The 27,169-nt window shown below is 36.0% G+C and overlaps 1 protein-coding gene across 4 annotated transcripts in view; it reads right to left on the minus strand.

Annotated features, from left to right (window-relative positions):
* The window catches only part of LOC110465137 (integrin alpha-V-like), a 117,293-nt gene that overhangs the window by 24,316 nt on the left and 65,808 nt on the right, over positions 1-27,169 (minus strand). For 3 of the 4 annotated variants that reach the window (XM_021520758.1, XM_021520749.1, XM_021520774.1), the window contains exons 6-14: positions 21,097-21,145; positions 20,103-20,189; positions 18,732-18,776; positions 17,617-17,660; positions 17,181-17,234; positions 6,963-7,015; positions 5,788-5,887; positions 4,829-4,867; positions 178-295 (exon numbers count right to left, since the gene is read on the minus strand). In XM_021520758.1, the coding sequence (XP_021376433.1) occupies positions 178-295; positions 4,829-4,867; positions 5,788-5,887; positions 6,963-7,015; positions 17,181-17,234; positions 17,617-17,660; positions 18,732-18,776; positions 20,103-20,189; positions 21,097-21,145 (589 nt within the window). The remainder of the gene's footprint in view (positions 1-177; positions 296-4,828; positions 4,868-5,787; positions 5,888-6,962; positions 7,016-17,180; positions 17,235-17,616; positions 17,661-18,731; positions 18,777-20,102; positions 20,190-21,096; positions 21,146-27,169) is intronic. The other variant, XM_021520766.1, reaches the window with a different exon arrangement.

Raw genomic sequence — 27,169 nt, forward strand, 5'->3', positions numbered from 1 at the left:
CTGCACTTAATTCATTCACCCCTGAAATTTTATAATGAACTATTCCAACCTATGAATTGGAACAGTTCAAATGTGTCTTCAGGGGTGAATGAGTTAAATACATATGTGTGGGCTTATTACCAGTCATGGGCTTAATACTAAATAAATATGATACAAATTTAGATATGATATTCTCACCTTTAAATCCGTCAATGTTTAAATCACTCATTCCAATGAGAGCCGACCCAAACCTGGACTTGGGAGAGTGGCCATCCAAAATGTCGTAACGTGTTCTCTTATTGGGGCGGAACTGCCTCTGTTGAAAGTATAGAATATATTTTAAAACCATGCACCATTTTTACAACAGCATTGATGGTAGTAGCTCCATTCAAATGTTTCTAAATTTATTAGAAACATTTATACATATAACAGTAAAATCTTCTATTTTCCCTCCCTAATTTACTTTATGGACCTTCACCTTGTGTGAGAGGGCGTATGATATAGGAATGATATAGATACTTGTCAGGGTCTGAAAATTTCTACTCCTCAGGTGTTTTGGAGGGCTAATTTATAACAAACACAATATTATATGAAGAAATGATACATTTCCCTTGCTAAAATTGTTCCTATTTAATACTTGAGCTAACTTCACACATAACCCTCAATACAATTGATGTAAAATGACGTAATTTCCATTAATAATTCTTTTGTCATATATCATACTACAGAGGCAGGTGAAACCAGAAGGGTTTTCATCTTACGGATTAATTTCTTGATGAGGATATTTATCATTTTCTTGATCCACAGGTTTAAATGTTGGGCAATTACGTGAATGGTCTGGGTATGCAACTTGTTGAGCGCGGCAGTAAAACTTGTATCCTTATAGATTTGTATATCTCAATACAGTGTATAAGGATACTATGATTATACGATTATGATAAATATCATGTCAGGGGTCCTTCCTCCTCCTGGTGTTTTGGTGAGTTTATATTGAAAATGTCACCGAGAACTACAATTTTGGAAGGAAGTGAGGTCATCTTCAAAATCCAACGGTTTCGCCCTCGATACTCATATGTTCTCTAAACCCTTGGTACATGTATAAATATATATATGTCTGCCAAAATCGATGGCTTAGTATGCGCCACCTTGTAGATGATACTAGTAAACTAGTTTAATCCTCTGATGTATGTATATAAAAACAATCGCACAGCAGCATAACAGCAACATTGGATGACTTTGAAGTCAGTGCTGTTTTTTCAGCAATCTTCAAAATGCAGGTGTCAGCCTAAAGATTGATGAGTTATTTACACCTGAAACCCATCAAATAGCTGACTTCGTACCATCAATTTTATCATGACATATTCAAAAGGTGAAGAGACAATATGTTCATCAAGAGACAATTAAACCCTTGATTTTGAGGATGGAGTGTGTTGTGATTTTTCATTTCCGTCTCCTAGGTTTTTTTAAATTTCTTGGAGAAGCAACTAAGACTTATGTAAATTACTCCTACCCAGAAGGACAACAGTCTCTCTCAGAGTTACTTCCCCAAGCAAGCTGATGTCCAATTGTTAAGCTGGGTAGCTTGATACATATTCATAGCAATGTTTCATATGTATAAGGACACAAAGACATTACATTAGCACACTCAGGTGCCAGTCACATTAAAATCTCTCGTTTATTGTGTTTTACCACCTATTAATTTACAGCTATTGTCATTTAAGGACGTGCCAGGTTTTGGTGGTGGAGGAAAACCGGAGTTCCCGAAGAAAAAAACACTGACCTATGGCCAGTACCTGGCGACTGCCCAACCTAGTTCTTGAGCCCGCGACCCAGCGGTGGGTGGCTATTGGTAGCAGAATGTCAGACACTTCAACTACTTGGCAACAGCGGCCCCCACATTAAAATTTTATCTCATTTTGGTCTATAAGCCGACACACAGTAACCTAGTGTGTTCAGCTGCCTTGTCATTAAAATGAAACGTTTAATACCATTCAATTAGACTGCATCATTATGCAGTTTTTCATTACACTGCCAACAAATCAGTGTCAATTTACACAGTGTTGGGGTTGTGAAAGGTTTTTACAGGAGAAGCAATATCACCCCCATAGCTGGGTGTATGTAATCACTTTAGATACACCACGAATACAAGTCAACGACAACGTACTAGATAAAGCTTTTTCCTTGACATGGAAGATGTGGGTTCTGTTAAGATTTTCTCTTTAAGAATTGAATCAGCACGATTTGAACCTTAATTACCGGCAGTTGTGATGTTATGGTAGTAAGGTAAAGGATTTCCATTGATAGCATTACTTACATTTAATAAACATTTGTTTTACGTATAAAAAAATGCATTAAAACAATTTCTTCAAGACAAAATTTAATTATATTCCAATAATAGTTTAGTTTTTTACCTAGACTCATACATATAGTTTTTATTTAACGAGTCTACTGTATATACCCATTTTTCATGTTACACAGTTTCCGAACAACCTGTATATGCTACTCTCCCTGTACAAGAAAATTACTGTTTTCTCCATTCCCTGAGAGGATCAAGCTTACTCAGTCTACTTACTGTTTTCTCCATTCCCTGAGAGGATCAAGCTTACTCAGACTACTGAGTGTATACTACTCCGATCCCCTCCCCAAGTTCAGTTCAGTTTCTTTATTTCCAAGAACCATCCAACTCATAGGTTAACCCTTTCAACACTGTAAACCATAATAGGCTCATCCATATCAATGCATGGTAGAGTCTACTAAAGTTACAAAGTGACGAAAGGGTTAAGTGCATTTCAAATGTTGCCCCAGGGTGTATCATTCTCCCATCCTCCAAAGTCTATAACACAAACTACAAACTCCGACCTCCCTCCCCACCATTAGAATATTTCATACAACTAACAACAACAACAACACCCTCTACTCCCCACCATTAGAATATTTCATACATATTTCATAATATCAACCCCAGTGTATTAAACTGTCCCCACATCCCACCCACTTGAATATACAGCGTCATTCTTATATTCCCTCCTACGTGTGTGTATGACACTCCCTTCGTCATTAGAATATTATACAATCTGGTGTGAGAGCATTATATGAACTCCCCAAGTGGTTAACACTGCCTGCGCTGTGTATTATACATGTAATAACCGTGCATGCCTACATGTATCTAGGAAAAAAACATTTCACTAAAATAATTCCATGCTGAGGAAAATATCTGTATCAGTTGTCAAGCCCTTCACCATTAATTAGTTTAGAAACTGCTTCTATAAAGCTTGTGCATCTCAAATAATATCAATCCAAGTAACAATTTAATCTCGTTTCTAATATGAAATAATTAATTTCCTCAATTGCACAATTCAAAAATACTTATTTTCATCATTTTTTTTTTTTAAATTTCAATTTATAGTACATGTATAATAATACTGATAAAATCGAAGTAACCATATTAGGTACTGAAACATAGTAAATTTTAACAATGCTTTTATAAGGAAACCAACTCATTGGTTATTGCAAATAAAGATTGTCAAACCGGAAATGTCAATGCCAAATATAAGGTGTCTAATTTGAATTTGTCACATGATCAAGTTACACGTATCAGATTAAAAGACTACAGATCAAGGACAACATCACTACAAGGCGTTAACATTTCCAACTGGCAAGGTTTATTACCAAGCAGCAAAACACAAGCACTCAGAAACTAAATAAAAGTGAGAGAAATTAGCATGATAAGCTCGTTAGTAGATTTGAACTTATTTCCTTTAACCGAAATAATAATGAACTAAAGAGGCTATGGTGGTCATCTTTGACAACTTAAGATTGATGTTGCCATGGCAACAGTATTCATTATCAAAGTAAAAAAACAAATAAACTTTAAAATGAATCGGATCAATGCACAATACATACATGGATGTGGTTACCAAAACCGTACATGTATCATGAAATGGCCAAGTAATGCTGATATTTTTTCTTTTCTTTTCTAATTTTTCAGTATCTATTAATTAAGAAAAACATTTTGACATTAAAATTGTTACCATGGCAATATGTACAATATGGTGACACTGCTCGACCTGCTGTATTTTTGTCCAATCTTTTAAATATCATTAATTTCAAATAATGGGTTTACTTCAAACAAGATCAAAAACAGAAAACAGTTGTCTTGTATTTACAATGGAACCTTCTTAAGTCTGGACACAATTCATTCACCCCTGAACTTTCATAATGAACTATTCCCAACCTTTGAATTGGAAGAGTTCAAATGTGTCTTCAGGGGTGAGTGAGTTAATTTCTGAGAGAATACATTAAGGGTATACCTTGCAGGTTATACCTCTAATTTATGCTAGAGTGGTCTCCCTTTTGACTACATAATCTAGTAAATCAGAATTATTAGGATTTTTATCAATTTGTGCATTCTTGCAGTTGTGTACCTTTATGTTAAATGTATCATCAATTCAGAATGAGACTGTATGGAATTCTTTTGGAATGAAGGTGCATTTCATAATACATCAAGGTAACCTTTAGCTATAGCCTTAATTCTTTCACCCCAATGTAACTTTAGTAGACTCTACCATGCATAGATCTGGATGAGTCCATTATGGTCTACAGTGGTGAAAGGGTTAATTATGTTACACCTTCTATGTGCAATTTTAACTGCAAGCAGTTGTCTGTCAAAGAAGAACCTTAAGTCATTTATATTCTTCAACCTGATTACAGAGACAGAACTAACAAGGTTCCAATGTATTTTGTGAAAACAATTAATGTTGACCAGTGTCACCAGTCCCGCTTTAGTTGGAGAGATTGACCCTTGACCTCGACCCACATTCAGTTACTGACTACAGTACTATACACTTACAACCTTGGTCTCTACCATGTCTGAAGTCGAGAACTCGCCCTGACAACAACAGGGTCAAGGTCACAGTTAAAAATAAACACATCACAACAGCAAGAGAAATCAATGTCGAACAGAAATCGATACGAAAAGAAAATTAATGAGAAAATGGTCCGGTTTACAGCTATTTCTGTTAGTACAACATTCAAGGTCACAGTGTGTGATTTGGCAGAAAAAGAGCTGGCGAAGATACCAGAATTATTTTTCAGCGATGATGATACTCAGTTATCACTCTACACTAACACAGCATAGTCCACAGCCTAATGTAGAGGTTTAATTCGTTTATTCTAAACATTCCACTTAATGAGTAATTTTTTTAACAAAAGTTAAATCGTTATTCAAACGTAAAGCATTAGACAATCGTTAACTAATGTTAGCTATCTCTATCACTGTACCCACAAGTATTTAAGGAGTCGGAAAAGAAAGTTAAGTAACATGTATTAGCCCATTCACCCCTAAAACCACATCTGAACCTTACCAATCAAAGACTGGGCAAGTCCAGTATAAGTATGTAGGGGTGAAGGAGTTAAAGATATGCTGAAATCAAGTTGGAAAATGAAAACAAAAGTCTTCTTCTATGACAATATATTATTCTGGTTTTCAAATTACTGTAAATCACTAAGGTTTTGTAAACAATTATTTTGGCCATCAGACTTGAAGCCATTTACTCAGAATGCTTTCAATTTTGAGGGGGAAATACCCAATAAATACATAAAAATACATAAAAATGAAAATTAGCATTAATGTATTAGATTAAATTGCTGGATAAACTTTTTTTTAAATGTGTTCTGCACTCATCACGAATAACCACGAACCTGATTTACAGTAAAACTCATAAATACCGAAAAAAATTACACTAGGAAATTACGCAGAGGGAGGGATGTCATAATATACACACGAAATTTCAGCTACGACAAACATACCTTTTTGTTTTGGTAATAAATATAAACCCTGCCGGTGTCGTATGATTTCGTGGAACTGTAGTCAGAGTAAAATGGGGCGCCAACAACGATGTCATCTAGTCTGAAATGTATGAAATGTTATGATTAATTCTGTATCAATTTTTTTCTAGAATAACTCTTAAGATTATTTTCATATAGTCTCTAATTTGTAACTGTAAAGTTCATCGGTATTAAACAAAAACATGCATAGGAAGGGGGGGTGGGGGGTAAATCTGTAAAAATAATCAAATTGCAGTAAAGATAAAGAGATATTATATGAACACAGCACTGATTCAAACACAGAAAATATTTGTTTAATTTACTTACAAACTCACAAGTGTTTATTGTCTTTTTGTTCATTCATTATTAACATAATTGAAATATAAATGGAGACAGGATCTGTAGAACAAGGGAAGTAACTCTACCAAGTAACTGACCAGCAGTAAAGAAACACCATGATTCAAACTAAGGAAATGTTTGAAATGATCCTTTTTATTATACATATGTGGTGTGTATCCATGAATACCTGTATGATACCTGTATCATACAGAAACTTATATAACCTTCCACAAGGTCACTGATCTGTGTTAATGTGTTAATCAAACCAGAAGCTATATGTAATCAACAGATATGTAGCATTGTGACCTTATATAATACCAAACAAATACCTTACCTCAGTGGGCGGATCCAGAGGGGTTTTTTAGGGCTTCAGGAAACCCCCACCCTGAGAATTTTCTTTAAAAATCATGTATTTTCACCATTTTCCTCAAAATATTCTCACATGGAAACCCTGTCTGGAAATTTGGAACCCCCCACCAGATAGGTCTCTGGATCCACCACTGTAACCTATAGTAAAATTGGTCCCCTGTGGTGTTCAGTAAAAAATAAATCAATTGATGTAAAACATTTTTGAACTGTAAGACAAGTTGTAAACCTGTTTTCAGAAATGAGGATGAGCATTGCTTCAACAGGCCTCTGTTTTTATCTTCAGGCCCTTGTACCTCATCCCAACTTCTGCTGCCTTGTTGGGTAATTGATTCAATTAACCCTTTCACCACTGCAGACCATAATGGACTCATCCAGATAAACGTATGGTAGAGTCTTCTAATGTTAGCTAGGGGTGGAAGGGTTGAACAAATGATATTAATCCGACTTACTTGTTACCATCTAGATCCTCTACCGCAACTGCATACCCAAAATATGCTCCAACCTATAAATAAATAAAGCTGGGGTCAACACAGTATGCCACAATCTGTGAACGAAACGAAAATGTGTCAACAGTGTACATTCCAATGTAGACATCGAAGATATCAACAAAGTACACCCCAATGATACCAACAGACCGAGTATCTGTCAGCAGAGAACACCCCAATGATACCAACAGACTGAGTATCTGTCAGCAGAGTACGCCCCAATGATACCAACAGACCGAGTATCTGTCAACAAAGTACACCCCAATGATACCACCAGACCGAGTATCTGTCAGCAGAGTACACCCCAACGATACCAACAGACCGAGTATCTGTCAGCAGAGCACACCCCAATGATACCAACAGACCGAGAATCTGTCAGCAGAGTACACCCCAATGATACCAACGGACCGAGTATCTGTCGGCAGAGTACACCCCAATGATACCAACAGACCGCGTATCTGTCAGCAGAGTACACCCCAATGATACCAACAGACCGCGTATCTGTCAGCAGAGTACACCCCAATGATACCAACAGACTGAGTATCTAACAGCAGAGTATACCCTAATGATACCAACAGACCGAGTATCCGTCAGCAGAGTACACCCCAATGATACCAACAGACCGAGTATCTGTCAGCAGAGTACCCCCCAATGATACCAACAAACCGAGTATCTGTCAGCAGAGTACACCCCAATGGTACCAACAGACCGAGTATCTGTCAGCAGAGCACACCCCAATGATACCAACAGCCCGAGTATCTGTCAGCAGAGTACACCACAATGATACCAACAGACTGAGTATCTAACAGCAGAGTATACCCCAATGATACCAACAGACCGAGTACCTGTCAGCAGAGCACACCCCAATGATACCAACAGCCCGAGTATCTGTCAGCAGAGTACACCCAAATGATACCAACAGACCGAGAATCTGTCAGCAGAGTACACCCCAATGATCCCAACAGACCGAGTATCTGTCAGCAGAGCACACCCCAATGATACCAACAGCCCGAGTATCTGTCAGCAGAGTACACCCCAATGGTACCAACAGACCGAGTATCTGTCAGCAGAGTACCCCCCAATGATACCAACAGACCGAGTATCTGTCAGCAGAGGACACCCCAATGATACCAACAGACCGAGTACCTGTCAGCAGAGAACACCCCAATGATACCAACAGACAGAGTATCTGTCAGCAGAGAACACCCCAATGATACCAACAGACTGAGTATCTGTCAGCAGAGTACGCCCCAATGATCCCAACAGACCGAGTATCTGTCAGCAGAGTACCCCCCAATGATACCAACAGACCGAGTACCTGTCAGCAGAGGACACCCCAATGATACCAACAAACCGAGTATCTGTCAGCAGAGTACACCCAAATGATACCAACAGACCGAGTACCTGTCAGCAGAGCACACCCCAATGATACCAACAGACAGAGTATCTGTCAGCAGAGTACACCCCAATGATACCAACAGACCGAGTACCTGTCAGCAGAGTACACCCCAATGATACCAACAGACAGAGTACGCCCAAGCCTATAGGTGTCAACAAGGTATGCCTCAATCAGTTCAAATTAAAAAAGGATGAGAATGTGTCAACAAAGCATGCCCCAATCTGTTAAAAAAAAAAAAAAATGCATCAATCAAGTATGCTCCAATAAGAAAGTGAATATCTGTCACAAAGTACGCCCCAACCTACAGGTGTCAAAATATACCCCAACCAACAGACGGATAAGCCATGTGTCAGCAAAGTACGCCCCAACCTACAGGTGTCAAAAAACACCCAACCAACAAACGGATAAGCCATGTGGCAGCAAAGTACGCCCCAACCTACAAGTGTCAAAAAACACCCAACCAACAGACGGATAGAGCATGTGTCAGCAAAGTACGCCCCAACCTACAGGTGTCAAAAAACACCCAACCAACAGACGGATAGAGCATGTGTCAGCAAAGTACACCCCAACCTACAGGTGTCAAAAAACACCCAACCAACAGATGGATAGAGCATGTGTCAGCAAAGTACGCCCCAACCTACAGGTGTCAAAAAACACCCAACCAACAAACGGATAGAGCATGTGTCAACAAAGCGAGCCCCAACCTACAAACAGTAAGTACGTGCATGTGTCAAGAAAGTAGGACTGAACCTATAAACAGACATGATTAGAGTATGTCTAGGTCTACACACAGAACATTCCTCAACGGAGAGGAAACCTAATACTCCTTGACCCATAAATGGATTGTAGAGTGGAAGATACAATTAGATACCAGGAAAACCTATTGAATAAACCTGTCAATGCAATAAAGATGTTGGAAATGGAAATGGCACTTTTATCTTCATTAGTGTTTGGCGTTAAATCTAAGGGTCAAACAAAACCCATAGAATTGTCTGTGAGAGGTCTACATAACAACTGTTTTACGGTAAACTAACCCTGTTTGGCCAGTTCAGGAAAACACATTCAGGGGTGTTCAATTTTGTTCTTCACAAAATAATAAATTTGAATACTCCTATCCTAAAAGCCCACCACCCCACCCTACCCCACCCATCCCACCCCCAAGTCAATTTATTATTTTGTGAAGAACAAAATTGAACACCCCTGATTTCATTTCTATGAGAAAAACAATGAGAACTTTTCCCAACATAAGATGTCACAAAAAAAAAAATGAAATGAGTTTAAAAGAAAAATTGAAATCCCATTTTCTATTAATCAATTAATACATTGTTTTTTTAACTTTGAAGTGAGAACTGCCCTTTTTCTTAGGCACACTTTTAATATATTAAGTGGTTTTTAAGATGCATGGTACAGCTTCTTAAGTTAATACTGACAAAATGGAAGTTGTAATGCGACAGACATGAAAATATTAACTTTCCAGTGTTTTTATAACTTCTCTAAAAATATAATCATTTCATTCTACAAAAAGTTTGTGTAAATAAAACCTAATCTAAAATATGTGTAGGTCACAGGGGAGATTCTTGTAGACATTGAAGTAGGTATACTGCAATGCTGATATAAGTTGATATGACACTGCTTCATCCCAAATTATAAACAAACAAGTTATCCATCTCTCGATCAGACAAGAGTATGTATCAGCTTTACCTATTTCAAAGTCATCAGTCTGTTTGAACTGATGTTAAATCATCTGTCAGCTCTACTCAATGTAAAGGTCATCTGTCAACTCCACCTGATGTCAAGGTTATCTGTCAGCTCCATCGGATGCCAAGGCCATCTGTTAGCTCCAAGTGATGTCAAGGTCATCTGTTAACATCACATGATGTCAAGGTAATCTTTAAGCTCCATCTGATGCCAAGGTCATCTGTCAGCTCCAAGTGATGTCAAGGTCATCTGTTAGCATCACATGAGGTCAAGGTAATCTGTCAGCTCCATCTGATGCCAAGGTCATCTGTCAGCGTCACATGATGTCAAGGTCATTTGTCAGCGTCACATGATGTCAAGGTCATTTGTCAGCATCACATGATGTCAAGGTCATTTGTCAACTCCATCAAATGTCAAGGTAATCTGTCAGCGTCACATGATGTGAAGGTACTCTGTCAGCTCCATCTGATGCCAAGGTAATCTGTCAGCGTCACATGATGTCAAGGTCATTTGTCAGCTCCATCAAATGTCAAGGTAATCTGTCAGTGTCACATGATGTCAAGGTCACCTGTTAACTCCACCTGATGTCAAGGTCATCTGTTAACTCTGACTAATGTCGAGGTCACCTTTAAGGTCTATGTGATGTCAAGGTCATCTGTCAGCTCCACTTGATATCAACGTCATCTGTCAGCTCGATCAGATGTCAAGGTCATCTGTCAGCTCGATCAGATGTCAAGGTCATCTGTCAGCTCCATCTGATGTCAATGGTACTGTCAGCTTTCAGTAAAATTAAAATAAGTAGGTTTTCTAAGCTTTATAAACTCTGTTTTACAACAATAAACAGCTGATCATAGAGTAATCCTACAAAAGGCAGAAACCTGAGTAATAAAATAATTGTAAGAGAATGTACTGAGAAGACAACATGTTTATCATTAGAATTTGTTTTCCCCATATAATTGATCAAACTTCAATGACAGTATGTTATTGCTTTATTTGTTTTGCCTATGTGACTGAGAACGGTTTTAATGTGCTACAGTAGACAGTATATGTTTTAACAGCTGCCTGAGTGTATCTACAGATCAAGAGATTACCAGGCCCTAAGTTTGTATCAATCAAGCATTCCATCGTAAAGCAATTTAAGGGAAAATACTACAGAAGCCAACATTTATTGTACTCAGCTGGAAAGGAGGAAGGTTTATTTCAAGAAATGAATGATATTTCCTGAGAATGAATTCTAAAGAAAATATTTTTCACTGAGGGAAACAAATCTTCACATCTCCCTTGGACCAAGGCAGTAAGTTGTATATCATACAGAAAAAAAGGATAAACAACTTACAAAGAGATATTTATCATTTATCACATTACAGCTTAATTCTGTTGATAAAGATATCACACAATGTTTCTCCAAAGGGCTTTATTCTGCACACATCAAAATTTAAAGCGTGTCTCTGAATGAGGACACATACTACTGAGAGATTTAATGCTCTAGCTATAGTAACTGCTGGGAGATATGCTATTTTGTTTCCTAGTCAGGTTATATATTTGAACAAATGAGACAAAAACAAATTTACCTCTTGTTTCGTTAAAAACAATCGGTATATAAATGGCCTTTTAACGCATAAGCCAGCATTTCTGAATGGCAGTAACTTTTACAGCATTGGCAGAAAAAATTACAAGCTTTCGACAAATACAGCTACCAAGTAAGGCCTTGACAGTGTTGTCCTTGAAATTTTATAGACTATTTGCTAAGGTGCCAAAGAGTTGGGAGATGGTAATAAAGCGTTTCATTGCAACCATTAGTTACCGCAATAAGTGTTAAGGTGGGTTATACTAAACCACTATTTATATGGTTATATCCTCCTGTTACCCTCGTTGACATTCTAACCACCATCATCTTACTTTTATTACCTACATTATATTCCCGATGTAAGATATTTGTGTCAGTACCAGAACTGTTAACCTGACAAATTCAATTTGATTATGGAAACATGCATGCTACCTTCTGATAACATGTATCTCCCTTCCACAAAGCAACCGTTATAATCTCCTTTCCAAAAGAGTTCTACACTAAGTAACCTCCATTCCAAAAGAGCTCTACACTAAGAAATCTCCAATCCAAAAGAGCTCTACACCAAGAAGAAATCTTTATAATCTCCTTTTCAAAAGATTTCTACACTAACAAACTTTTATGAATAATAAGCTGAAATTTATAAATCTGTTATCATTGGTTGATCAGATAATATGGTATTTGATGTTTAACCCTTTCAACCCTATGTAACTTTAATAAACTCTTCCATGCTTTGCCCTGGATGAGTCCATTATGGTCTACAGTGATGAAAGGGTTAAGGGAGGTTACTCTGCAATAAAAACTGATTGTGCAAGGTGTAGCATGCATATCAATAAGGCTTATTAAAACTTAAAACGTATTATCCACAATTCGACAAATCAGTTAATGTATTTAATTTACTTGTGAAACAATTGATTAATTTTCAATTATACATTCTTTATTTTTTTAATCTCTGAAAATGGTGATGGGAGTTTTGGTTTATTTTATCAGAGACAATGAACATGTGATAAGCTATATGTGTTAATGGGAATTCAATTCACTTTACAGTGTTAAAACCCACTAAAACAGATTTTGTTAGATAACTCAATTTCTCTTTTTTTTACATCTGGTGTTTGTTTCAGTTTGTTTGAAATATCTTCTTACATGTAATTTATAACATAGTTTAATAATTGTCTTATTTTCTTTTCAAATATTAGCAATACATATTGTAGTTAAAAAGATTTTATGAATATGGTAAAAAAATCACCTTCCTTACAGAATTTTCCGTTGAAACAGATTTCGTCAAGTTTCTAGTTTGTTGTTGCCGATTTTTCTCTTGGATATTATTTGTGTTTTTCAGAGATGAACAATTAAATCAAATACGTACTTCTTGAAAATTGTTGAACGAACACATTATATCCGACTGATCCTGTTTAAGACAGAGCAATTCTACACACAAAATCCTGCACTGTGCCTGTTTTAAGTGCTATTTATATTTGATGTATTGACCCATGCAGGTACACAAGGAATTTAACCCTGACTTTTTATTACATAAAGCAATCTAACAGTGCAAGAAAACTTTCAAATAATTCAAGTAAAAATTATAGTCGCTCTGAGTTCCAAATTTCGTAAATCTTATCGCAAATTCTTTTTCAATTTCCACATAGACTGCTTTATGGACATCTGTTAATGTGATTCCACAATGAAAGTACGGAATGAGGCAATTTTATCCAGCATCTATGCGAATAATGTTCCCTCATAGGGCACCAACAATAGAAAATCAGTAACAAAAATAGTAAGAAGTTAGTCACCACTCAATGCAGAAAGTCTACTTTGTTAGCTACTCATTCACCTCTGAAAACACATTTGAACTCTTCAAATTCAAAGGTTGGAAAAGTTCATTATGAAATTTCAGGGGTGAATGCGTTAATATTAGGGCACCCAATATATGACCAGTTGTAAATGTATTTCTTCAGCAAATGGCAATTTGAAAATTATAGACTGTGAGTTGTACATTTTCAGCACATGTATAAGAGATTATAATGTTTCTAACAAATTATTTTTGAAAAAGATTTTTTCTAAAATAATGAGAGAATTATAGAAAATGAATTAACAAACAGGTTTGTTTTCTTGCCTCAATGTGAACCTAGTACCGAGTGACGTAATTGAAAAGGCTTCTCTCTGCTGTCTTACTAAATCATTATAGAGCTGATAAGAAACATACCAGAGCCTCAGGTTCTATAAAAAGCTTGTTTTCCTGTCACAAAATGTTTACTGGATTCAAACGCAGTAGCTGATTACCTAACACATGGGGTATAGAAGTCTGCTGCGTGTAATAGGCTATATTTAACACTGGTTATATCTAACACAGGTAAAATACACACATATCTTCCGTGGAATGTATTTTAGGGTGTATAGTTTTTTATTACGAGGAAGCCATCTCACTTTCAGGAACTACAGCTGCCTTATCAGCAGCAGATGAATGCGTGATGGTGTCCCTTCTTATCACCAATTTGTATACATCAACGCATGCAATGGTGTAATACCCAAAAACTGAAATCTGATATATAAACAGTGCACCTAACAGATATCGGTGAAATCCTCGCGTAATTATATTTTCATCCAAGCAAACTTACTTAGAGCTGTGATTGCTTGATGGTACATCAATTTCAGTTTTCAAAGTCTTTCTTCTCAAGTTGAGGTTTTATCAGCTAAACTTGATATTTTGATGGTTTATATCCCTTAATCAGTGAGAATTTGATATTTTGTAGGGTAATTTTGGTCTTCTTGTATCTAAAATAATGGACATACTTAGCATACCTCCAAAAACTGCAACTGCAGCTCAAGCAGGCTTACTGCAGGTTATTTCCGAATGGTAATTTTTCATAGTCATCGAGTATAGGATAGGTACACGTAGATGTAGATATATAAACAAAACGCCAGCAGAGGCTGTATGACAGAAATAACCTCTAACTCCAGAAAAATATTGTATTACAGAAATAGCCTCTAATCCCAGAAATAAGGTTGTAAGAGATAATGCAACATCACCAAAAATTGTCAAAGATACTCTTAAACCTTTAGTACCAGTTTTAGGACATAACGATCAAATGTCCATGTCATAATCAATTAAAATTGATCTATCTCTAACAATAGCAACACATGTAGGACAGAAATACTCTCTAAGCTAAAGACAAAGTTGTAAGGTATACTCTCAAACCTAAGAGCAAACATTGCAGAAAAGAGATACCTTTCCATGTCACTTTGACCCTGTGATTATATTAACTGACCTTTCACCTCTGAGCTGCTCAATCAAAATTATGACAAAAAAATCTGTATGATAAATATGCCTACAGGAAATAAACTCATGTCAATCCAGAATAAAGATAACATCATTTGACAAATGGAAAACAGCAGAAGGCGAACACATGTTTTAGTGTTTATGTATATTAGTGTTTATGTATAAACATTTGTATAGCGCCCTAACTTATCTCAAGGAAATTGTTCTAAAGTGCATAACATTCAAGGGATGACCGACATATTCAATGCTATCAGCAGAGTGTGAAAATAGTCATACTAAAGTGCTATCCATGTATTTGTTTACTTGTTCGAGGTTTTAATGTCCTTGAAACAGTCAAGGTCATATAAAGACAATGTCAAGGGAGACACCACCAAAAGATTTGTTTGTTTGTGTTTTACGTCCTATTAACAGCTATGGTCATTTAAGGACGTGCCGTATTTTGGTGGTGGAAGAAAGCCGGAGTTCCCGGAGAAAAAAAAACCCGACCAACGGCTAGTAACTGGCGACTGCCCCATGCAGGCCTCGAACCTGCGACCCAGTGGTGGAGGGCTAGTTGTAGCAGAGTGTCAGACGCCTTAACCACTTGGCCACCGCAGCCCCTATTCCCTGGCACCGCAAAAAGAAAGAGTAGGACAGAGAGAGAAAGAAAACAAATATGAAAAGGATTGCAATGGGAACAACAGATCAACTTTGGTTTCGTCAATGTCCGTGTAACTGGACACACAGAAGGAAGCCCCAAATTCTGAAGGGGCCTCCATGTTAGCTGTCTCCTTTTACAACTCATAACTACAGTTTTTAGCAGAAGCATTGGCCATTGGGATTTTCAACCTTTCACCTTTTATTTCATAACTCCTTAATAGATATAATACACTATTCCCAATCCAGTATAGCACACAAATGATCGAGTTACATTCAAACTTATAAGATTGTTGATGTTAAACGATGGATATAGATTATGTCATGATGCCGGACACGTTTCTTCATCACCCGATAACAGAATGTCACTGACACAAGAGGCCCATCAATCAAATGTGTCTCCCGTGACAATCAGGTTAGCCAACAATTAATGTCTATTTCTGTCACACATATGTCTCCAACGTATTTGAGTAAAATCCTGTTATACTGCCAGCAATTGTCCAATCCAAATATGGTGTTATAGAGGACATTAACTCATTCACCCCTGAAATTTCATAATGGACTATTCCAACCTTTGAATTGGAGGAGTTCAAACGTGTCTTCAGGGGTGAATGAGTTAATGGTGATACATTTGGGAGATGTATAAAGAAATTGTAGAAACAAGAGGCACAGAGGCCGGTATCACTCATCTAGGTATCTAAGCAATAATGACAAAATATTCTCACAAAAAATAGTACTACAAATATTTTACCAATTTTGACTCTGTCTCTCAGCATCCGTGGAAGCAACAGCCTTCATTGATGTACAATTTGATTACAGCGTCCAAGGGGGCTTTTGCAGTAAATTTGGTTGAAATATGATCAATTATTCAGGAAAAGTAGGTTTGGAAATCCTTAAACATACAAATTACCTTTTCTTTGCCAAGCCCCTATGGAAGCTACAATCTTCTTATACACAACAGATTATTTCCAGATATCACGTTTTATTCAGATGTTCAAGCTTGCTTCATTTAGCATATCCTGGCTTTTTTGCCAATCTTTATTCAGATATTCTTGCTTGATGGGTTTTGCATGTTCCTGGCCTCCTTTGATAAATTTCTATTAAATTGTAAACATGCGCATCTTGTACACACATATGTTTAGTTTTGTATCAAGTCACAAAGTTATCGCTGAAGCACTGGAGCACTCAACATCTGACAGGTCAAATCTTTGGTATGAATTCTTGGTCAAGTGCTACGTATTTAGGTCGGGCAATAAGATGTTCAAGATTTGGTGTAAAAAAAATATCATAGGGTCTCATCATATTATCTGTTCATCAAGTTAAGAGGGCTGTCATGTATCACTAATATAAGCGTTTGACATATCAATGAGTCAAATTACTATAACCTTCAATGTCTTATAATTATGTAAAATAGGTCAATATTTTTTTTTTTCAAATCTTCTTCTTTAGAATTGAAACCAGACCCTCTCAAGATTACTACTAGTCTGCCACATAAGATCGAAAAAATTCTCCCTAGGTGTCACAGTATTCAAACAGGAGGAGGTAACACATTTTTAAAGGTAACTAAGTGTGAGTCGAAGAGAACATTGTGGGTTTGAAACTCACCTGTTCCCCCGAGATGTTTAGGATGGATGACATATTTTGAGTCCAGAGCTCCACCTGGTGAACAAAGGAGAGGTTGTTAAGATTATAGTCTCTACGCCGACTCATTTTCTTCATATAATTTTATTTTTGTTTGACGGTTCAACCAATTCACCAATAAACAGAAGATTGTATTTATATCATTGTGAAAACAAGTTCAGGATAGATGGGACTCGGGATTGTCTTTATATACAAGTGATCTGATCTTTAAATAAATGTAGGTAGGTATTTTTGTATATTTTTTTTTGTTTTTATAGAAACTTCAGGCTCAATGGGACTCATGATATCTATTATATACAGATGGTCTTTCTATACAGGTGTTCTTAATAGACAGTTTCACTGTCAGAGTATATTTCAGAACAAAATCTCCAATCTAATCACAATCTTTCTTGTATATTACCTTCCCAAGAAGAAATTCCGCCCTAGGCACACCCACAACATAGTCTGAAAGATGAAGGGTCAAAGGTTAGCTGAAAAGACTGAAAGAAGTCAAAGGCAAACAGTATTTTATGCTAACTATCACTGTCAAATACCCTCAATATTCTACAGCTTTCAATCTTTTGAATTCTGTTTTTTTGTTTATCTGGGAAAATGATATTTCACACAGAGTTCAGTTTGAAAGGAATGAAGTGTTTTTTGACCACGTAATGTCCTGTTGAATTCCTGGATTCATTGTACTGTATAACATGAAATGTTTGTTTATAAACATTTGTGGTTTTCGTGGAGGCTACGAAACCACTTTGTCTATATATGGGGTATCCACGAGAGTTTGTACCACTAAACGATCTAAATAATTGTAAATGGCTTCAATCCACGAAAGAAAATACCCACGAATATTTCATGTTACACAGTACCATGGAAAGTCAAGAAAATTACATGGAACATAGTTCTCTAAAATTTGACAGTGAATAATTACATTAGTCGAAATTTTTAAGTACCATTCTACAATATCTGTCAAAGCTAATTTCATTTGACCAACAAAAGAAGACAATAAGAATTCAAAGTGTGTTTCTACAACAACAGAATCCTCAAAAGGCTCAATTTATTATCTGTTTACCGTACATTTTGTATGTGTGTTTTACATAAAATGCTAGAACAGTTCCTTGCAAATTGAATTGGTTTTCATTATACAGAACATGTCCTTGACCTTATATTCTGTCAGTTTTACTAATAGGAATAGGATTTATTACGTAAGTGACACGCAGTACATATTCTGGAATTATAAACAGCCTTTTACTCAACATATGATATAAAATATCGGCTTAAAATAGTACTCAGAATCAGAAGACAAAGACCAATATTACTGACACAGGGACTTGATACGTTCCCTTAAAACGGTAGACAACAAAGTTTGATCGTACAAAAAGGGATTGATAAAAGATCCTGTGTTTTAACAGACATAATGCTAATGCATCATCTCCGTGAAGTTTCTTATTCTCACAGACAGCCCATCAATTCAAACAGGTCTGTGGACTATTAACATTTTACATGTCGGATTTTAACTGGTATCTTTACCATCTTCTTCGTCTGCGTCAAATCTGCCCACTGCACTGGAATAGCCTGGAACAGAGATGGTAAACCGTCACGTACATGCTCCAGAGTAGTCCGGCAATGGCTGCCACATGGGAAAGTGCAATTTGTGATCGTTTAGCCAAACAGAAGAGTGCCGAGTAGATGGCCCCTATCAATATTCCTCACTCTGACATCACCCTCGACTCACGCTGTCAACACGATCACACTCTTAACGGAATGCCAGGAGTAAAACAATAAAACATTCGGAGATTAAATTCGGCAATCTCTTATTATTCTTCCTTATAAATGAAAACGTATTAGTGTGTACTATGTACACGAGGGGTTAGAAACTTTATAAATTGCAGACTATGATCTACCTAGTCTAGGCATTCAACAACATTCTCACCGTACCCTATCAAAATTGTAACATCACGCCACGAGTAAAAACGGGGAAAAAACGAAACAAATTTCAGCAATCTTCTATACCCTTTCCTTATTTATCCTATACATGGAAAAGTATTATTTTGTATAACATCAGATATTATGACCAGTATATAATGAACTCCAAGGTGATCCCAACTTTATTCACCCTTGTGACTTTGAAGACAATCTACCATTATGATCTATAAAATCCCAGTCCTTATAGAAGTAATTAAGACAAGTGCTAACACAATTGATGTCTGTAGGACTTCTAGTATAAGAGTGATGGAGCTTAACTCATTTGCCCCTACATATCTTAACTGGACTTGCCCAGTCTTTGATTTGGTATGGTTCAAATGTGACTTTAGGGGTGGATGGGTTAAACAAAAACGTCTAACCAAGATGTTGTAATACCCCCTGAACAGACAAACACTGAATACCACCTTCACTAATAGGTCTAGGGGTTGAAGATGGGTAGGGGGAGGGGGCATAACGAGATGTAATCATTGGACAGACACAAAGTTTTCAATAAATGCTCACAAATAGGACATATATCTTAGCACCAATACTGAGGAGGAAAAATCAGCTAGCCAAGAATCCCCCCCCCCCCCCCCCCCCCCCCCAAAAAAAAGAGGGGGGGGGGGGGGGGGGGGGGGGGAGAATCAGCTAGCCATTCGTTCCCTCCTATCATTAAAACCAATTCTGGGGTGGTTGGGGGTGGTGGTGGGGGAATCCAATAGCCAATAGTTACCCCCCTATAAAACAAGACAGAAGGGGGAAATAATCCGCTAGATGATTACTTTTCTGGGGAAGAAAACCATTTAACTAAGGGTGGAAGGGAGAATCAGCCATATTTGACAAGCTGATTTTATTCTCTGGGGAAATTTTAATATGGGGAAAAGAGATGACTACTAAACCGGGTCATCAGTGAGTTGTCTTCCCTGAATGGCTTACCTCTGTAGCTGTCATCTGATGCCTGTGATTCCTCTACTGTTTCCTTCCTAGAGTTGCCTCTGTCCAGATAAAAGTTGTGGACTTGTCCTACAGAACAGAAAAAATAAATTATACTTCAAATTATACGATGAAACATTAAAGACATTTCAATGAAATTATAAATTTCAAAAAATTTAGCATTAAAATACTTCAGTGAAAGATAAACTCAATTATAACTTCATAAAATTTTCCAGTGATACATCACACTTCTGACCTATTGAGGAACCCTGTTTCTACAGTGAGACGGTCAGTTTAGTCAAGGGAGACAATTAATGACAGCCTTTCCCACCAGTGTCAAAAAAAGAAAATAAACATTTTTTGAAATTGCCTTGGGAGTTTGAAGAATCCCCCAGTAAATCATCTTTTAATAAATATTTTTGTAAATCCTCATGCAGAGCTGTCAGCAAATGTCGCTTTCTTTATATAGCTGATGAGCTGATTAGGATCCAAATTAGAGTCTCACTCAAGCTCAGTTGTAAAAATATATTTGGCTTTTTAAAAGAACAGTATTCTCTCATTCAAAAGCTATCATAGTTCCTGTTTGATATGGTAAAGTTGTTGGCTAAACTTGGTTCAAAAGAAGAACCAAATGTTCTGTTTTATAACTGAAGATCAATTATTTTGTAATACAATTCACATAGACTGTAATAAAATGTTTGTAAAGCATAAGCATGCTGCAAAGATAAATTTTTGAAATTGAAATTATACCGACTTTTTGGCTGTTCCAAAACAAAGCCAAAACCATTAATTATGATTAACAAATTGCAATTAAAAATGGTAAACATTTATTTTACCTCTCTGATTCTGTACCAGGCCTAGCCTAATAGGGCTTTCACAATGGTCAGTATTATGTAATTGGTGTTCATTGTTTTGGTAAATTTATCATATATATATATATATCATTCTTTAATCCCAAAGAGTTCTCATAAGGGACTTAACTCAAACTAAAACTTACCTTGCCAATAAAAGGCTCCTGGTGCACCGAGTAACAGCCGTTCTCCATTCTACAAAGTGGGGGCAACATATCAGATACGAACATTGAGGCACACAAGATTCTTCACTGAATGGTTCCAAATGGCTTTTTACTTCAAAAATATGCACACTCATAATGGCATGTGGTGATAGAAAGAGGAATTTAATTAAACAGTGTTATTTGTAAGTCATCTGTCCTTTCACAGATGATTTTACATTTTTTAAGTGCATAAAACTTTCTTAACTCATTCTCCCCTGAAGACACATTTGATATCTTCCAATTCAAAGGTTGGAATAGTCCATTATGAAATTTCAGGGGTGAATGAGAAAATACCCTATACATTTTGTATTAGGAAATGTATTATTTCTCATTGTTTTTAAAGCATCTGTGTCCTTCAATATCTTTATGTATTTTCTCTATAAAAGGATTTTAATTGATGTTACAATGTGAATGTATCTCTCTGAGTTAGATTAGTAATGGTTTGTTTTCCTTTTCACAGTATTTTTTCTGTAGTTGCACCAGGATGGAAAAATAATTCAATTATTTGTTTTTGACATGTTTTTATATTGCAGATTTTTAGTTCCTTTAGACTAATGTCAAGCTAATAAAAATAAAACAATTAAAACTTGAGAATGAACCATCCGTGAGTATGACTGGGGCTCACAGTATCAGCTACACATGTATATAAGATACAAGAATCTGTATTTAAAGCCATGTTTCAAAACAGTACTTAATATTGATGTAGCCCTACAGGAATTATTGTGAGTGTAAAAATATATCTGTATGTACATATATGTGTGACCTAATAAAATAACCAATGTCATTTAATGATGTTCTCTTCATGATTTTAAACAATTGAACAATAATGGTACTATCCTAATGAATATTAAAAACAAAAAACATTTTTTTTATTTAAAAAATTAAATGTTGGGTTATCTCCCTTGGACATAAATTTTGTTGTTTCACAAAAGTTTATCATCATGATGTTTACGCTGATTCCTGAGAAATAACTACATACCACAATCTCATGACCTTGATTTTGACCCAAAACTGAACAAAAAATCATCTTAATAAAGTGATTAAATATTAGACTGTGTTAGATTACACTTCCTTAATTCCTCGTAGAATGCTGGTCCGGCTAGAGTTATACAGCTGATTCAAGCTTGAAGTATAATATGTAATCTGATGATTCCAGAACAAAATTCATACACCATCTGATGTAGCCATTGGGATTTTTTTTTTTAAAGCTTTTAACTCTTTCACCCCTGAAGACACATTTGAACTCTTCCAATTCAAAGGTTAGAATAGTTCATTGTGAAAGTTCAGGGGTGAATGAGTTAATATATTTTGATTGCAACACATTTTTTGTATCAATTGCAATAATTTCATTGATAGTATTCACAGTATTTGGTGCCCCAACCCTTTTTTGGAAATTTTTGGAAATGTGATATGTAATCAAGGCCCCTTTCCTGAACACCTCCATTCTGCTTCTCTCCATTTAGAACAATTTAAACTTTATATCTGAAACTACATTATTGCAATCTGACAAACTATTTCCCATCGTTTTAGCACAAAAAGGAAAACAACTTATAAATTCTCCCTGAAAATGAGTAGCATTGGTTATCTGAATAAGTGCCTCCTTTAGCCTATTTTTCAAGCACCCTGGATGCTAATTACAACAAATACGGTGGTTACCTACCATTTAATAACTCCGCATTTTAAAATTTGATGCAGCACCATCAAACGTTGTCCGAAATTTTAAGAAGACTTGTTAAGTATTTCATAAAATATTGCACAAAAGTGCTGTTGATCAGTCTCAACAATTCTTTGGACAAATAAGATTTTGAAGAGAGTTTTAAAAAGGTTTAGAAAGTGAAATCGCAGACATTTTGATCGATGATGAGGGTAATCATGGGTAAAGAATAGATATACCAGAAGTAAATGATTTATATGACTTATGTCACAGAGCCAGACTTTACTAATGCGCTGGATGAGGAGGTCAGGGGAGATCAGATCGGAAAGATATCGGAGAGGTCCCCGTTTACAGAAAGCTTGTTATCCAGTTAGAAAAATTGACAGAACTCCAAGCCTTCACAATGATCTATGTTATGTGGCCTTACTCTGTCTGTATTCAACCACTTACTTTATCATAAGAGGATTTACAATGCACAGTGTAAGGCCATTCCAAGTATTTATTTGTTGTGCAATATCCCTTATAGAGATACATGTGATATACAAGAATTCAGTTAGCGTTCATGTAAAATAAGTAGGTCAGTGATAACAAACTGACTGGGAGAGTCAGCTCAAGAAGAAATGAAAAATATTTCAGAAAACCAAAGAAATAGCATCCATTTTGAAGGTCAAGTTGTCAAAATCATTTTATCATTGTGATTGGATTACTTTTACAAAGTTTGGTTAAAATCAGTTTGGCTGTCCATAGCAAGAAGCTGAAAGTTTCTATGCCAATCAGAAGCAAGTACAATGGTCATCTTAGATTTCAAATGGCCAAAACAATATCACAACATGGTCAGGGCTAAGAAAAGAATAAATTTGGGATAAACTTTGGAAAAATATCTTTTTGTCAATCTGAGAAGAAGTTTAAAATGTTAAAACTTAATAAGAATGATAATAGACAAGAGTGAACAAGATAGCACACTTCAAGTGCACTGTAAGCTTATTTGATCATTGGCTCAAACAATATCTAAGGATACCTGCCCCATTGCACTGTGGATTTTAGTACATACAGTTACCTCCCCTTAATTCCATATTTGATATAACTGTAGGACAGTTAGACCAGGACAGTTCTGCTGACCAGTTAGCTTGAGCTGTTGGTTAGAGCAATAGTATAACAATTGGAAGTTTGGTTTGGTTGGTTTTATTTTGTGTAACGTCCTATTAACAGCTAAGGTCATTTAAGGACATGCCTCCATGTGTGTAGTGTATGCGTACTTGCGTGTGTGTATGCAGGAGACAGGGTATGTTGGTGTGCAGGAGTACGAAACCAGGTTTGGCCCTGCAGAATTTTTTACACTCAGAAAAATGTTATTGCTTACATTTTATTTATATTATCTTTGGGTTTTTTCATGAAAATCCCATCAGATAGGGTCATCTTTTTATAAAGGATTCATCAAAGCTAAAATCCTGATGGGAAAAAACCATGCAGTTTCTGCTGCATAGTTACAGTTTTAAGGAGTCACTGGTACGTGAATCCTTAATGGGTCTGTATTTGTGCACTAGAAACAACTATTTTTATATCGTTGGCCTGTCAGTTTGTTAAGATTTATCTATGTTGTGTGCTGTGCACTAGAAACAACTATTTTTATATTGTTGGCCTGTCAGTTTGTTAGGATTTATCTATGTTTTGTGTTGTGCACTAGAAACAACTATTTTTGTATTGTTGGCCTGTCAGTTTGTTAAGATTTATCTATGTTTTGTGTTGTGCACTAGAAACAACTATTTTCATATAGTTGGCCTGTCAGTTTGTTAAGATTTATCTATGTTTTGTGTTGTGCACTAGAAACAACTATTTTTGTATAGTTGGCCTGTCAGTTTATTAAGATTTATCTATGTTTTGTGCTGTGCACTAGAAACAACTATTTTTATATCGTTGGCCTGTCAGTTTGTTAAGATTTATCTATGTTTTGTGTTGTGCAGTAGAAACAACTATTTTTGTATAGTTGGCCTGTCAGCTTATTAAGATTTATCTATGTTTTGTGCTGTGCACTAGAACCAACTATTTTTATATCGTTGGCCTGACAGTTTGTTAAGAAGCATCTATGTTTTGTGCTGTGCACTAGAAACAACTATTTTTATATTGTAGCCCTGTCAGTTTGTTAGGATTTATCTATGTTTTGTGTTGTGCACTAGAAACAAATATTTTCATATAGTTGGCCTGTCAGTTTGTTAAGATTCATCTATGTTTTGTGTTGTGCACTAGAAACAACTATTTTTGTATTGTTGGCCTGTCAGTTTGTTAGGATTTATCTATGTTTTGTGTTGTGCACTAGAAACAACTATTTTTGTATTGTTGGCCTGTCAGGTTGTTAGGATTTATCAATGTTTTGTGTTGTGCACTAGAAACAACTATTTTTGTATTGTTGGCCTGTCAGTTTGTTAGGATTTATCAATGTTTTGTGTTGTGCACTAGAAACAACTATTTTTGTATTGTTGGCCTGTCAGTCTGTTAAGATTTATCTATGTTTTGTGTTGTGCACTAGAAACAAATATTTTCATATAGTTGGCCTGTCAGTTTGTTAAGATTTATCTATGTTTTGTGTTGTGCACTAGAAACAAATATTTTCATATAGTTGGCCTGTCAGTTTGTTAAGATTTATCTATGTTTTGTGCTGTGCACTAGAACCAACTATTTTTATATCGTTGGCCTGACAGTTTGTTAAGAAGAATCTATGTTTTGTGCTGTGCACTAGAAACAACTATTTTTGTATTGTTGGCCTGTCAGGTTGTTAGGATTTATCAATGTTTTGTGTTGTGCACTAGAAACAACTATTTTTATATCGTTGGCCTGTCAGTTTGTTAGGATTTATCAATGGTTTGTGTTGTGCACTAGAAACAACTATTTTTATATCGTTGGCCTGTCAGTTTGTTAAGATTTATCTATGTTTTGTGTTGTGCACTAGAAACAACTATTTTTGTATTGTTGGCCTGTCAGTCTGTTAAGATTTATCTATGTTTTGTGTTGTGCACTAGAAACAAATATTTTCATATAGTTGGCCTGTCAGTTTGTTAAGATTTATCTATGTTTTGTGCTGTGCACTAGAACCAACTATTTTTATATCGTTGGCCTGACAGTTTGTTAAGAAGTATCTATGTTTTGTGCTGTGAACTAGAAACAACTATTTTTATATTGTTGGCCTGTCAGCTTGTTAGGATTTATCAATGTTTTGTGCTGTGCACTAGAAACAACTATTTTTATATCGTTGGCCTGACAGTTTGTTAAGAAGCATCTATGTTTTGTGCTGTGCACTAGAAACAACTATTTTTGTATTGTTGGCCTGTCAGTCTGTTAAGATTTATCTATGTTTTGTGTTGTGCACTAGAAACAACTATTTTTGTATAGGTGGCCTGTCAGTTTATTAAGATTTATCTATGTTTTGTGCTGTGCCCTAGAAACACCTATTTTTATATCGTTGGCCTGACAGTTTGTTAAGAAGCATCTATGTTTTGTGCTGTGCACTAGAAACAACTATTTTTATATCGTTGGCCTGACAGTTTGTTAAGAAGCATCTATGTTTTGTGCTGTGCACTAGAAACAACTATTTTTGTATTGTTGGCCTGTCAGTTTGTTAGGATTTATCAATGGTTTGTGTTGTGCACTAGAAACAACTATTTTTATATCGTTGGCCTGACAGTTTGTTAAGAAGTATCTATGTTTTGTGCTGTGAACTAGAAACAACTATTTTTATATTGTTGGCCTGTCAGTTTGTTAAGATTTATCAATGTCTTGTGTTGTACACTAGAAATAACTATTTTTATATTGTTGGCCTGTCAGTTTGTTAAGATTTCTCTATGTTTTGTGCTTTGCACTAGAAACAACTATTTTTGTTTTGTTGGCCTTTCTGTTTTTCAAGATTTATCTATGTTTTGTGCCAATATTTTGCTCAGTTTATTAACAATAGCATATGAAAAGCCTTGGCCATGCAATTCACAGTTGATGGCCTTAGAGATTAATCTCTCTAGGAATTTGAGTTTGAGTTTATAATACGACGTATCCGCATCTTATAACACTCATACAAAGCCTTTGACTGTCTAGTTAACTTAAAATTGGATCATAAGGGGAGTATCTTATAGATTTATAACATGCTACTCAGCTTGCGAGTTACAAGTTGTGTAAGAAACGACACAACTCTGACATCAAATTGGCACTCAATTTGTGTTTGTAATCACACGTTTCATACAACTTAAAATGGCCAAGATTTTCGTCTCCAGCTCTTGCTGATGATTGAGTGGTTAAGAAACATAATATCTAAAATACATTTTCAGTGAGTAAAAATAGGCAAAGGATAAATTAAAACTCTTAAGCTAAGGATTTGTACTC

Source organism: Mizuhopecten yessoensis, unplaced genomic scaffold (assembly GCF_002113885.1).
Source record: "Mizuhopecten yessoensis strain PY_sf001 unplaced genomic scaffold, ASM211388v2 scaffold1557, whole genome shotgun sequence".
Classification (NCBI taxonomy): domain Eukaryota; kingdom Metazoa; phylum Mollusca; class Bivalvia; order Pectinida; family Pectinidae; genus Mizuhopecten; species Mizuhopecten yessoensis.